At 37.8% G+C, this 15901-nt stretch overlaps 1 protein-coding gene across 1 annotated transcript in view; it reads right to left on the bottom strand.

The window, feature by feature from the left end:
- Positions 1-15901, bottom strand: part of MYCBP2 (MYC binding protein 2) — a 190005-nt gene that overhangs the window by 146054 nt on the left and 28050 nt on the right. The window contains exons 3-7 of the mRNA XM_054163003.1: positions 6700-6915; positions 4375-4528; positions 2833-3029; positions 2387-2629; positions 1262-1333 (exon numbers count right to left, since the gene is read on the bottom strand). Of these exons, the coding sequence (XP_054018978.1) occupies positions 1262-1333; positions 2387-2629; positions 2833-3029; positions 4375-4528; positions 6700-6915 (882 nt within the window). The remainder of the gene's footprint in view (positions 1-1261; positions 1334-2386; positions 2630-2832; positions 3030-4374; positions 4529-6699; positions 6916-15901) is intronic.

Below are 15901 nucleotides of genomic sequence, written 5' to 3'. Positions count from 1 at the left end.
TTAAGAAGGACATTGAGACACTTGAACGTGTCCAGAGAAGGGCAACAAGGCTGGGGAGAGGCCTTGAGCACAAGCCCTATGAGGAGAGGCTGAGGGAGCTGGGATTGTTTAGCCTGGAGAAGAGGAGGCTCAGGGGAGACCTTATTGCTCTCTACAACTACCTGAAAGGTGGTTGTAGCCAGGAGGGGGTTGGTCTCTTCTCCCAGGCAACCAGCACCAGAACAAGGGGACACTGTCTCAAGCTGCACCAGGGGAAGTTTAGGCTCGAGGTGAGGAGAAAGTTCTTCACTGAGAGAGTCGTTCGCCATTGGAATGTGCTGCCCAGGGAGGTGGTGGAGTCACCGTCCCTGGAGGTGTTCAAGAGGGGATTGGACGTGGCACTTGGTGCCATGGTCTAGTCATGAGGTCTGTGGTGACAGATTGGACTTGATAATCTTTGAGGTCTCTTCCAACATTGGTGATACTGTGATACTGTGACATTAGGACAATGAGATCACCCAGTTGAAAGTAAATATACAGTAAAAGCTGCTCAGCAGTTAAAAAATGAAGTAACTTTTTGATGAAATACAATTTCTCATTTGTTGAGGAGGTTTCTTGTTTGGCTTTGCTTGAAGAAGTTGAGACAAAGAGTGCACAGACATAATAGCAGGATTTAAAAAAATACCAAACCACTATTTCTATAATGAATAGCAAAGGTATAAGAAAATGTCAAGATTCCCCAAACTGACTAACTCTAAAAAAAAATAATAAAAAAAATCAGAAATCCTAGTACAGTTAACTGCAGTGATAGCATCAACAGTTATCTTTACTTATTATTTAGACACCTTCAGCTCTCCCCCAACCAAATCACCACATGCATATTTTAGTGCAAATGCTTTAAAATGTGTTTTCACATAGATCTTCCAAGGACTTTTACTCTATTTTGTGGCAACAGCACATTTATAAATCCACAGGCTTCTTTACAAAGGATATCGATTGAGTGCACAAATCACAGATTTACACCTCAAATCATCAAATTCAGAGAAAGTCTTTCCAGTGGCAGCACACATCAGTAACACTTTTCATTACTCCTTTCTATATGCCAATACCATCAGATGTTTCTCATCTCCCACAGTTTAAAAGTCAGTACCAATAAAAAAGATTTTCTGTAACTAAAGCCAAAGGACAATAAAGTATGCCCTTTCACTTAATCAAAGCAAGGTCTACTTAAATTACTCATGAGGGTTGAGAGGTGGGATGCGTGTTTTAAGTATCCACTTACCTGAGCATAGCCTAACCAAGACTTTTTTTCCTTTCTATTTTTGATGCGAGATGTAGAATTGTATATGTGGCCCTGAAAAGCAAAGAAGTCCAGTTATTTGACAAATACCAGAGCGGCAATTTCACACAATCTAAGCAATGTCTTCAACCATAGTGAGAAAATTTTAAGAAAATGGTATACAGTTCTCAGAGAAATAACCAGAAGGCTTTAAACAAATCGTGCAAGAACTGATAATTAGTAAGCAAAAGATTCTGAGCTGAAGCAGCCAACCTCATAAGGTTCCACAAGACCAAGTGCAGGGTCCTGCATCTGGTTCGAGGCAATCCCAGGCACAAATACAGGCTGGGCAGTGACTGGCTGGAAAGCAGCCCTGAGGAGAGAGACTTGGGGGTGCTGGTGGATGAGAAGCTCAACATGAGCTCTCAACGTGCACTTGCAGCCCAGAAAGCCAATCAGATCCTGGGCTGCATCAAGAGAAGTGTGGCCAGCAGGTCAAGGGAGGTGATTCTCCCCCTCTACTCAGCTCTGGTTGGACCCCACCTGGAGTACTGCATCCAGTTCTGGAGCCCCTGTTACAAGAGGGATATGGACGTGCTGGAACGTGTCCAGAGAAGGGCCATGAGGATGATTAGAGGGCTGGAGCACCTCTCCTATGAGGACAGACTGAAAGAGTTGGGGCTGTTTGGTCTGGAGAAGAGAAGGCTCTGAAGTGACCTTATTGTGGCCTTCCAGTATCTGAAGGGGGCCTACAAGAAGGCTGGGGAGGGACTTCTCAGGATATCAGGGAGTGAGAGGACTAGGTGGAATGGAATGAAGCTGGAGGTGGGGAGATTCAGGCTGGGCATGAGGAGGAAGTTGTTCACCCTGAGAGTGGTGAAGCCCTGGAATGGGTTGTCCAGGGAGGTGGTTGGGGCCCCGTCCCTGGAGGTGTTTAAGAGCAGGATGGATGAGGCTCTGGCCAGCCTGATCTAGTGTGGGGTGTCCCTGCCCATGGGAGGGGGGTTGGAACTAGATGATCCTTGTGGTCTCTTCCAACCCTGACTGATACAAGTTAAAATATTAACTATCATTCCTCACACAAGGAGAAAAGAGACAGAAGAGCAAAGAAAAAAATTTTCACCTTACCCTCACTGTCCCACTATATCCAGAGCCTATTTTGTAAAGTCCATCTTTACATAAGAGATAGAGGAAAAAACCATCACTCTGAAGTAGGCACTGATCATCTTCATCTACAGATATTTCTTTCAGTGGCCATTTGTGCATCAAGGCTGCCTTTTTTATTCCATTACTGAACCAGTCCTGGATTTGGATTTTGCCCACCAAAACTGCCTGTACACTCCGCTGAAGAGAGTTTAAAATGGTTGGCACCTACATAGTAAAAGAAATTGTGAGGGAGTGAAAAAACATTGTATTTTCTGTTCTACATCCAGCTAAAGACAAAGAAATACCTCCTCTTATCTCCAAAACAGCAAGGGACAAAGTTGACTGAATTTACACAATAGATCTTCTCAGAACTCATGCACATATAATTTACATAAATTCCCAGATACAGAGAAGTTTAAGTACAAGACCTGAATAGTTTGACAAGCATGGCTGCCATTATTGGTGAGGATAGCAGAGATTGCTTGCAATGTTCTTCCTGTCTCTCCCCATGCAGCTACCAAACTGAAGAGGCAAGCACAGGACAGAGCTGTCAAGGACTGTCCTGTACTGTCATTCATGCCTGTGCTTCGGACAGTGATTTCCAGAAGAAGCTGGAACAGGGATTCTGCAGATAAAACACAATAATTACACAGACAAGTCACAAATCATACCAAGTAAGTTTAATTCACCATTGAATGACAAAATGTATGATTCATCTTTTCTCAGTAATAAAGTTTAGAAAGAAAGCATCTTATTTAAGAGATCTCAAACATTCTTAACTTTTCCTTCTTTTTCAGCTAGGAAAAAACCCAATCTTGATAACCATAATGGTCAGAGAACAAGAAAAACAAAGTCCTTCTGTTAAGAGTGGAACACATTAATAAGAAACGGCCCAGAGCGACTTATTTCACCTGCTTATTAGTCTACCTCATCACCAAGATGTGTAGGTCTTGTTTCATTTTTAAGACCATTACCCATGATGACACACATCTCCTTTCTCAGAAACAAGAATTTCAAATCAAAGCTTGCAAATAATTTTGATCACAGTAGCTCTTCTCAAGCACTGTTTAGCAGTAAACATCTGTAACAATCCAGGTCTGAACAGAAATCCAGCTCAATTTTTTTGATAGTATATATAATTTCTAAGGCAGCAATCAAGACAGAAGCCATCTTTGCAGCTTTTTAATACTCTGGACATAAACATAAAGTAAAAACTTATGTAACAAATTACTATCATCTTTGAAAATGGAATAGTGTTGAGTCAAAGCATAGGAAAACATACATAGAAAGTCTCAATGCATTTTATTTTTCTTACTCTTAAACAACATATGCTACAGCCTAGCCCTCCTTGCAGTTCTATAAGCCAGTAAAGCTGTGAATTAACCAAAGATAATTAGATTTTAACTTAAATATATAATCAATCACAGACTCAAAGCCATCAGGGGTTTAACATTCACTTTAAATATCATTAAAAGAAAAACTGATCTTCAGGGAAGCTTTTGGATGGCTAGATGAAATAAAAGCAAGAACACTATTTTATATATAGCTTTATATAAATTACAACATTAAATAGCTAAGCTACAGATTACAACAGCAGATCAGAAGAGAATTTAACTATAGAACTATCTTCTTTCCATTAAGACCAAGTATTTTATAGCTTCAGTAAGACAAATCACAATTTGTATGCATTTTAAGGTTAGCTACCATGTTTCAGTGAAACTCCCCATCACACAGGAAAAATACATGAGTTTTTATCAATATATACCCTTATGTGCCAACACTCCTGTTCTACAAATGATTAATGCTGAAGAAGTGCAGGTTACATACACCACAGAGCATTCACACTACAGAATCAAGTTACTCAGTTAAGAACAAACATGTAACTATCTCTTAAGTATTTGCTAGGAACCATTTCCTTCTGTCAGTACAGATGCATGTTAATACAAAGACAGTAACAGATGAGGTGTTACCTAGGACTTCAGGAGGCTCTGACTGCAGGCCTTCTGGTTGCTGGCCCTGGAGTACATTAAGTAGGGCTTGCAGACTCCTGAGACACAAGGATGGATGAGAAAATCTTGTCTCCTTTATCAGTTCAAAGACTTCACATAATCCAACTTCAATGATCTAAAGAAGTACAGATTTTACATCACTAGAGGTATATGCCAATGTTTACAGAACAAGAGAGCTATTTGGATAACAAAAATGTAATACACAATACAATGGTAATTAAAAATAAAGAACCCACCTATGCAACTGTACTAGCAAATATCACAACAGAAGTAGTGTCATCCTATGGAAGAGCATATCTAAAACAAACAGTTCCCTGGAAAAATAAGGAAACTTAAATTTTTGGACAAGGTAAGACAAACTGTCTCTGAGTGCTTCTAATTTCTATCAAGTTCACCTTTGACAGACCTCTTTCCTTGCTCATTAATGTGAGCCAGTAAAGCCAGAATTGGCTCGCAATTTGACTTTCCAACTTGAGTAATGACATATTTGACAGCTGATGCTAGTAACAGGAGTACTTTCCCCTTCAAAGTCTCTGGATTTATTTTTGAGGATACAAAAAATAAGAGTTGCTTGCCACTACAACTCATACTGCATTGTACCAATCAGTACAACATCTGTAAGAGCACTGTTTGAGCCACTCCTTACTTTCCCTGTTAGAATTCCTGAATATTCTGAGATTTCAGTTATGCCTCCCTCCACAGACTGCTCATTCTCAACTTCCTTCTCAAACCCAATATGGAATAATGATGACAATACAAGAAAAATAAGCAGTTAACTCATTTAAAATAAGAGACTGTATCTTTAGACCTTCACTATGTGTTTGGAGTCTTCAAACTGCACTGAAAGACAGAGTAAGCATCTCTTTCTAAGACATTTTAATCTTGGTTTCAGTGCCTTCTGAAAAGTCTCTGCAGCAAAACAAGCACTGCTGCAGCCTTGGTCTGTGACACAACCTGCCATTTTCCATGCAGTCACCCTCCTGCTCCCTTTGCACCACCTTTGACGCTTCAGATTGAAAAAAGTGTAAATCTACCTTATGAAAGGTACATAATATTCTAGCCTGGACACAGCCATTATAACCCACAATTAATTCCCAAAAAACCCCACCTATTTTCTTCAAGAAGTCTTATCTAGACTATTGTTTTATTTTCTTGGTCTTTCCTCTCCTAACTGCCCAATACTCATGCTTCTACGTTCATTTAAGAATACATAATACTCTGCATTAATTTCCACTATACAAATACTTGACATGGGTTATACATTCTCTTAATTTTAATACTTAAAGTCAGTTTGTCAGGAGAGTAATTACTGTTCTTTTATTTTTTTGATACAGGTTGAAAATATTTATCTTTGCTTAAGCTTATTAGCTAAGCAACAAAATGTATGCCACTGCAGAAATATCTAAGACAGTTAATTCCACCTTAATCGTCTTAAACCAGCATTTGCTCTTTCAGTACAGGGCTTTTATGGATCACCCATAACCCAGTTTTAAGTTTAATATTGGTGGAAGCAAACCCCTTTTTTAACAATTACTTATCAAATCAATAAAACTACTCTGAGGAAAAAAAAAATCCCCCATTAGCTATGGTTAGCAAAGCAAGTTTAAAAAAATACTTTAGAAATCAGTAACTCATATCTATATTTATGACTTTCCACCATTAATCCTTCTATAAGCATAGAAGACTTAAATAGTACAAACCTCACCCTGTTGAGCTATAATGGCTAAAATGTGCATTATTAACTGTCCATAGTTAGCAGTGCCAAAAGGTACCAAAACCAAAAAATAAAAGTGAACATCAGAAAACTGTGGCAGTAAGAATAACTGATAGTTGCTGCCATTAAATGTATTCTTGGTAAATAGTCTTAGAAAACATTCCAACAACTGAATTCCAAAAGCAGAAATAATTATACTTTGAGTGGTAGAACAAGAGAAAGTACCCTTTATCACTACCAGCTAGTAGCTTCTGACAGGTGTGAGAGCTGCTGCATTGGCATTGCCTGTGGACTTTTGAGGTTCTAGGTTATTGTCAAGTACTAATACTAATAAAGAAGTGCAAGTCAAATTTTTACCTAACATCAAGTTGACTTTAACATTTATTATTTGTCAGAACGTGGATCTTCTGAACTGATCAAATTAGATGACTCTGGACTGGATGGACTACAAAGAAAACTGTAGGTGTTTTCCAAGCAGCTTAACTTGTATTGCTGTTCTCTACTCCCCATAAAGAACATAGCAAGCTTAGATCACATACATGGTAGACTTTTAAAAGTATCCAGTCACTTACCTTTGGAAGTTTAATAGGTGGCTCTTTGGATTCCTCCTCTTCATCACTGTCTGAATCCCCACTCTGTACACTGTTCTTTGAAGCCAAAGATACAGATGCTTCCTTTTTTTGCCACTCCAACACACAATGGCGGACATTGCAGTAAACATTAAAAGCTGAAGGGTTGCTGTGCAATCTGATATCTGGTATGGTTACTGTACTCTCTAGGTTTTCAGTCTGAAAAAACAAGATTAGTTTTAAGTTTAGCATGAAGTTTCAAGCTTTGCTAAATACAGGCAATCTCAAGAGTTTCAATAATTTTGGCTGACCAAATGATTCTCAAAATGGAGACTAAACTTTCCTGTTGAAGTATCAATTGTATCTCAAATGGGAAAGAAGGAAAGAAGACATTTCAGTGTATTCCAACTGCCTTTATTCTCACCTCACATAACTTGATGAAGACTCTGGGAAGGAAAACAAAAGCAGCTCAGACTACAGAATGGTCCAAATCTGTTCCACAGCCAGAAGAACAGAATTCAGGATTTGTGTGCTGGTTTTGAGGAGTTTTTAAAATTATTCTTAACCAATTTTAAAATGCACTATTTGTTACTCCAGCTGTTAATTTTAATCTATTGGTGAATAACAAAATTTTAAGCTATTTTCTAAATGTGTATTAGAAAATAAAAATACCAGTAGTTGTTTTGTCATTAAGTGAAAACAGGTAGCAAGTTCAAAAATTCTCCTGGTAGGATGCTGTAGACAGTAATATTGTAGATAATGAAAACCTATTGGACAAACTACTGATTACAAAGAAAAGAAGAACAGTCTATCCAGACCTATGAAGTAATGGGACACCATCCTGTTTTCAGAAGCCCTGAGCCAAAAAGGTAAGAATAGGAATAGACCAGGTTGGAAGAGACCTTCAAGATCATCACATCCAACCTATCATCCAACACCACCTAATCAACTAAACCATGGCACCAAGCACCCTATCAAGTCTCCTCCTAAACATCTCCAATGATGGGAGAAGAGACCAACTCCAACCTGCCTACAACCTCCCTTCAGGTAGCTGTAGAGAGCAAGAAGGTCTCCTCCGAGCCTCCTCTTCTCCAGGCTAAGCAACCCCAGCTCCCTCAGCCTCTCCTCATAGGGTTTGTGCTCCAAACCCCTCCCCAGCTTTGTTGCCCTTCTGTGGAAATGTTCAAGTGTCATTTGGTTGGCTTTCTTCTTTGTCTTTAGATTTTTTTGTTGTTGTTGCTTTTGTGGTGCCAACAAACAAACAACTCCCACAAAAAACAAACCAAACCCCCACCAAAAAACAACACCACACACCCAAACACAAAAAAAACCCACAACAAAACAAAGCCCACAACCAACAGTAGCAAAAATCTGCAGGCAGGGTTGTATCTTCTGTTCAGTTGTGTACCACTAAAGACTAAGGTGGTTTAAGCATAGGCTACAAAAAAATGGACTTCTGGCATATGAGAGGAAGACATTCCACAAAATACCTAACTGTAGACAGAGGGCGCAGAGACTACGTAAAGTGAGAAGGCCTAGGTTAAGAATGCAGGACAAATTTCCTTGAACATACAAGGCAAAATCTGGGGGAGTATTAGACCTTGTCTCAGTCTAACATTACTTGAGTTGTTTTCATTTGTCTCGTGTTCATGAGGGGCAGTAGGAGTGGAGGCCTTTTGTCTTTCTCTTTCTATCTAAGGGAGATAGATACTGTGAGTGACCATGTTCATTTGGCAGGAGGGTACACAGTGAATTATTAGAGTGATTTGAAACAGCCCAGAGTAGAAATACTCATACATCTGTGAGAGCAGTGATGGGAAACAGGACTTCATTATAGAAAAGGGGAAAACAAGGGAACCAGTGAACTGGATAATGTTTTAATGGGATGGTTTATTTTTCTGTTATATGATAGCCACAACTTTGTACATCGAAACACAGCAATGGTTCACAACATGTTTTAATATGTACTTTTTATTATTACCAGAAATAAAATGGCCTTCTAAATTAGGTAGTTTCACAACACATTACAAAACTGAATTAAAAAAAATTCAAAATAAAACTTTAAAGTATTTTATAGCTTACATATTTCCTTTTATTGTTGACTACAGTATTACTCTAACTCTACTGATATGTATTTGCATCTCTTCCATTATTACTATGAAATTATTGCAAGCTAAAACCTTAAGAAGCAGTGTTTTACTTTGGAGCCTGTTTTATTCAATACAGTATGTTGTTTTCTCTTACCAATGTCAGTGTTAGCAATAAACTTAAGGAGGTAATTTAATAAACAAAAAAACACCCCAACCAAACACCAAAACACAAAAACCCCAACCACAAAACCAGAAAAAAATTATCCATACATACATACTGAAAGTCTGGTTTGTTTTCCCACCAACTCCTCTTTGTTTTGTTTAGTACAATAGAACTTCTGCCATTAGGAAGTGAAGGACAATATAAGTTTAGTCCCTGTTCAATGTGAACATCTCTGATATAACACAGCTGGTGTTAAAAACACACAGTATCAGTCAGGGCAAAAACTCTAGATACAACTTTGCACATTATTCCAGTATCAAATTGCATCAAAATAGATTTGGACTAGTACTGATGATAATAAGCTATTACATACTTGAAAATGCATTTGGCAACAGAAACTAAACAGTTATAACATATGACTACTCTTCTGTATGTCAAACATCCATACACATACCCCAAGAGTTTTTGCAGCTGCTGTTAAGGCAAACACAATATCAGCTTTCAATTTTCAAGTTAACTCAGTTGAACTGTGTAGGTTAGAATAATTATTTAGCAAGTTCACTATGCATTTCCTAATTTACTGACAGATACAGGAAAAGAATATCTGGATCCTATGAAATATCTATCTGAAGTTCATTAACTATAGTTATAGTTAAGTTATTTAACTATTATCATGTATTGTAATTATAACCTCTGTGAAGAGTTTCCATTACAGTTCTTTCTTATCATAAGTTATAAGTCTTTGTTCCAGAACAGATTGAAGTCTGTAGTTCACGTAGCCTCTTTTGAAATACATTGGCCAAATTGTTTAAGCAGCAGAGATAATTTTAGACATTACAGTGCTAGATAAAACATCCATGTATGTTTTCTGGACTATTAATAATAAGCTGACTAATTTTCAGAAATGAACTCCTTCCTTACTCTCAATACTTTACACCTATTAAAAGGTCCCTTACCTAATGCTTTAGCTTTTAAAAAGCAAGTGTGAAACATTCTGTCTTTAGTGTCTTACTCTATGACAGTGCAAAAACTGTGGTTATGCATCTCCTACCCAAACTTCAGTGCAGTGCCACATTTTCCAGAAAAACCTGCTCATTCTGAACAGTCTCAGCCTCTCAGAAGATACATCTCAGAACCAGAGTTTAATTCCTAGAGGTGATATTAACCCACTGTTGAAATATCTTAGTTCATACTTCCACTTAACTTTAACAATACCTTATTTCTGAGAACTGTAAATTCTTTTAAATTAAGAGAACTATCTTGTACTCAATTTTATTTTTTTTTTTACACACTTGACAAATACAGTATCAAGGGCAACAAAGTTGGTGAGGGGTTTGGAACACAAGCCCTATGAGGAGTGACTGAGGAAGCTGGGGTTGCTTAGCCTGGAGAAGAAGAGGCTCCGGGGAGACCTTCTTGCTCTTTACAACTACCTGAAGGGAGGTTGTAGCCAGGAGGAGACTGGTCTCTTCTCCCAGCCAACCAGCACCAGAACAAGAGGACACAGTCTCAAGCTGCGCCAGAGGAGGTTTAGGCTGGCTATTAGGAAGAAATTCTTCATAGAGAGAGCGATTGCCCATTGGAATGGGCTGCCCAGTGAGGTGGTGGAGGAGGAGACTTGATAGGGTGCTTGGTGCCATGGTTTAGTTGATTAGGTGGTGTTGGATGATAGGTTGGACGCGATGATCTCGAAGGTCTCTTCCAACCTGGTTTATTCTATTCTATGTCCCTTAATAATTTTGAAATTTACTACCTAGTTTTGTCAATTTAAAAACACTAACTGTACTAGATAAATCTCTTTATGAACAGTAAGTTGTTGGGTTGTAAAAATAGGTTAACACTTAAGGATAATTATGACTCTCACTGTTTATCATCTTTTGAGGGAGGAAAAACGCTCATTTGACCTAGCATTAAATGTATAAGCATACAAATGCTTCACATGTTTCAAGGCAGAAGTGCTGAATTACAAGAAACATGATTTCTGGAGAGTAGGAAAGGAACTTTCAATCACATTGCTCTCTCTCTCTCCCCCTCCACCCTGCACCTCCCCAGACTTCATTATAGTGTAAAAACCATTGAATTTATTCATGATCGGTTTGCTCAAGCCTCTGAGAAGCTTTAACTATAGTGTTTCGTTTCACAGTTTTCAAAACAAACATCTGTTCAAAAGCGGAGGTATATGAGCAGGTTGTATACACATCACTTTCTTATACAAAAGAGATATCAGGCTAATAAAAAAAAGGAACAAGAAAACTTTTTGCCTCTCTAATTCAAATGCACATTCAGAGAGCAGCTTCCCATCCTCTCTTCCCTTCATTTCTCTTCCTCAGCAGTGGTAGTAGAAAATATTCAAAGCAGACATCAGAGGTTTTCCCATATGAAGTTACAGTTTTTCCTTTCCCAATTACAACACATTCTTGTCTTCACTAACATCAGACACTGATCGAGTTAGGAAACTGGGACTTAAGCTCTTTCTGTCATCACCTCGAAGTTTCTTTTGCTGTAGCTAACAAGAGCTATGGCATTGGCTCAGTCTTCTACATGGTCACATAAGCTTTTCCTCATACTATGAGTCTTGCTATGCATAGACTGAAGTAGAACAGATTGCTGTGAAAATCTAACCACTGTGTCTTAGAGAACCCTATTGAGTAATTCTTATATCAAACTAATAACATCTGTTTTAAGTCACAACAATTCCCTCCATGCTACTGCATTTCATATTGACACAAAATACTTCCACCTTGACAAAAAAAACAGTGGAACATTAAGCCAAAATGTTAATTGATTCCAAAGAACTCAGGGATGCAATTTATTAATTTTGTGCAGATTATTATTAATACAATTAGATTTTTTCTTTACCTATGAGATTCATTATTCCAAGAAAACAAACAACCCCCCCACAAAAACAAATAGAAAACCCCTACACTGATTACCCTAACAGCTTGGTTTCTTGTAAAGTGTATTGAGATCCACAGCATTATGAACCATCACTTTATGACACTGTGGATAAGGTGAAGACCAACAATCTCTTTTTTTTTTACCATTTCTTAAAGGCTACTGGAATATTGTCATCCAAATCACTCACTAAGAATGACTAGAAGCCCAGCTTCTAGGATATGTGAGTAGAAGACAATATGACAGGTTCTCATTTTTTCCTCACAAAGGATTTCTCATTATATGCAATTGCTGCAGCGTTCAAAAAGAAGAGAGCTTCAAGACTGGAAAACAGAATTATGTGCTTCTTTTGATTTAGCAGTTCTCATATGAACTATAAGAAAGAAAGAAAGGCATTCTGAAATCTTTATGCTGTTTCACATGGAACCATCATAAATCGAAATTGCACCTTTTTAACATACAAATACCCAGTATCTGTCACATCTTTTGTCTGGAGTGATAAAAAATTTTATTTGTGCTAGACAGAATATCTGAAACAAAATACTGATGAAAAGGAAGAACAATTTTTGGTTGATAGGGATATCAAATTTCAAAAAGTAGATTCTCAACTAAAACTATACAAAGCAAGGTAACAGGAATGAAAACTCAAAGATCCCTTTTTTCTGAGGGACAGAATATCTATAAAGGCAATAAACCTAATTAAAAAAACCTCACAAATGTTTTCTGTATTTTAGGTAGGCAGAACAGAAGCAGATGACGTTCTCCAAGCATTTAAGATAAAATTGGGAAAGTCTTCTGAAGATTTAAAAGAAACTGAAGAATAAACAATTCAGTGCAGATCTACTGAATAATGAAATCTAAAAGCAAGCATAAAGAATCATGAACATAGTCTCCTTTAGAAAAAGTAATATGCAATAAGTGAAATTTTGCTTTCAGATACTAGAATTTTCTCATGAGAGAAACAATGAAGTGCAGATGCCCTTGCTCTGATGGGTGACTTGTCCTTGTAAACATAATCCCTGCTAAATGGAAGAACGCGTTATGTAAGAGAGGTTAAACTGCACAGGTTTGCTTTGTAATACAGAGCAACCAGTCACAGGCGCTCACAGTCAAGGAAGGAAGTGGGAAACCCAAATTCCTCTGGTCTCCTTTACACCTCTCTCACACCTTACCAGTTTTCCCAAAGGATTAAATGCATAGCTTATTTCCTGATCAATTTATTTCCTCCTCCTTGAACAAGATGAGTGCAATAATGGTTTGCTCTCAGATGTGATAGAAATAACTATAATCTAGGCAAGTAAAGTTAATCTGTCAGAGAAGACACATAAGGTTATAACCACCATCTGATCACATAGCATAGAATCTTACCAAATTCTTCTTTGAAGAGCTCAAGCATCTCTTAGAAAGGGATGCCCTCTTGAAACTGAAACACTAAAACACTAAAACTAAACAAAATCCATTGAAAACTGCCAAATAACGAGAAGCTACGTGTGGTTTTAGTATGACCAATATCCCAGTTGATCCACTTTATACATCTATTCAGTATCTTACAATACAAGCCATAATTAAAACTTCTGCCTAAACTAAACAAGTGGCTACCAATTATGGGAAGTACATTCTCTGTCTCTGGCAGATTCTGGTTTTTCAGTATTCTTCAAATAGTGTTATGAGAAGACAGTGAATTCTGGCTTTCCATTCAGCCTCTCAGCTATGCATCCCAAGTAGTGCTTTTACTTTTACACCCTAACAGTCAAGTGAGAAAATTCCAGGGGGTGAAAAGGAAGATGCAGAGGAATCAACAGTATTTGTAGGGTTGTGATAAATAACAGAGCATACAATGTTCTAGTGATAATTGTTGCCTCCCTCCCACCAAGGAGGGGATAGGAATCTAGGGTGCCACACCTATGTCCAATAATCACGTTTGATCTTTATGCAAGTCACTGCATTCAGCACTGAATTTATAAAGCATGTGACTGCATGGAAAACCTCAATATCTACATATATATTTAAGAAAATAGATATACATATTAAACCACAAAACCAAAAATTCATGGTAGATAAAATACAATTGAACACAATATGACCCCAGCTCAGAAACAGAATAAGGCTCAAATTAATGGGCTGCATTAAACACCAATTAATATTACACATTTAAAATGTTAGAACATTTAATGCTTAAATGGTGGAAATAAATTTTTTCCAGTTGCTCAAACATCACTTTTCCTTTTAACATCCTCTTCAATTACTCCATTACAATTTTAAGTAAGTGCAGGATATAATTAAATTTTTTTAGCTCCTTTATCTCATTCTTAATTTAAGACCCTACTTGCCTCTACTAAGCATCTCTGTTCAGCTTTACAGACCCTGGTTCTTAAAAAATAAACTGATGCACTCAAGTTCTCTTGCTCAGAATGTCCAGTACTGATGAGCTATTCAGACTGCCCTAACACAAGGCCTCAAATGAAAATTCACTTTTTTCCTGACTACACATCTGTTTTCAGACATTCCAGTGCAAAAATAATCATTGTGCTTATCCTGCACTGGTAAGTATCAGGATGCATTGAGAACAATACGATGAAAAAATACACAAAACCCCCCAAAACTAAACAGCAAAAAGCAAAGAACAACCACAACCAAAAAACCAAACCCATCTAGTTTTTCAGGAAGCAAAATCTGAAAAACTGAAATATGAAGGTGATCCTATCTCCCCCTTTTCTGCTGCATTTTTCAGGGAGTACTACTATCATCTAGGAACAAGCTAGAGCATTGTTCCATACCTCAGTGAATCAGCACAAACACCAGTACTCTGCTGGACAACCCTCACCTGCTTCAAGGATTGTCTAGAATGACAGCATCTATAAAAGACATGCAAAACCCTATTATGCCTTTCAAATGCAGATAAATCTCAAGTAGAGGTGAAGAGTTACCTTGTTTTTAAAAGCATAAGTTCTTGTCACCAGACAGAACACATACAGACTAGTGACATTCTAAAAAACTTCTTCAAATGCTTATCTCTGCTTTCTATGTTGACAGTGGGTCTGATAAAACCACAACAGGAACAGGGCTAAAACTTCTAATATCATAGCAACTGAAGAAAGGAATGAAAAACTTAGTTTGGACCAGAAACATTTTTCTGTACAGTACTGAGAACCGACATAAAGATAAGCCCCTTCTATACTATAGTGTGGAGCTGCACTACTGGAGATAAGCAGAACAATCTGGTAAGTATCCAAAAAGGCAATACCAAATGACAAGATAGAGGGCTTGCTTCACCCTCCCAAAGTCATCTGTCTTTAGATAGAGTGACTACATGGGCTTTGGCAAATAAGGATAAGATGGTCAATTTGAACTACAGTGTGTAAGCATTCTAAGAGCGCTCAACTGACTAGAAAGTGCTTTTGATGGATATTTCAGCAGTTCTGTCCTTCAGAACCATTCCAGAAATGCTATCTTTAACAACTACAATCAGAATACAGGAAGAAGCACCCATGCCTGCAATGAACCTTCACAAAAATCCCTCCAGAACTCTAACTTAAATGGAGAAATAATATCTGTGTAATAGAGAGAATGCAGCAAAGCAGCATTTTAAAATCATCTTGTTTCTTGCTAGATTTCTTCTCTGCAATAAGTATATAAACATTTTTATGACGTTCACGGTGCTGCTTGCATGCATTTAAAGAGGTGGGGGTAGAGGTTACACAAAGACAATATTAATAGGAATAGGTAAATATCATCTATTCCACTATGGAGGAATTTTCAGAGGTAACTTTGGAGTTAGACATTGAACGCTGCCTTTCTCTTCCAGCTGACATGGTCAGAACTCTGCAGCAGCAGCAGCCGCCTCTAACTCTTTGGCTAGACATGCAGCTCTTAAATTTTAACTGCGAGAACAACCACTTTGGCTATATTTACCATTTAGGAACTGGAGAACTAAAAATGCTGTTCATATTTCACACTGACCATCAGTCAAAAACAGTTGAATAGGATTAATATAGGTATCATAATCATGTAGAGTACAGTAAAACAAACAATAGTGGCTTATGTTTTCTGAACATGT

This window comes from Dryobates pubescens, chromosome 7 (genome assembly GCF_014839835.1).
Source record: "Dryobates pubescens isolate bDryPub1 chromosome 7, bDryPub1.pri, whole genome shotgun sequence".
In the NCBI taxonomy this organism is placed as follows: domain Eukaryota; kingdom Metazoa; phylum Chordata; class Aves; order Piciformes; family Picidae; genus Dryobates; species Dryobates pubescens.
Note: the sequence above shows the minus strand (reverse complement) of the source record. Positions and strands in the feature narration are given on the sequence as shown.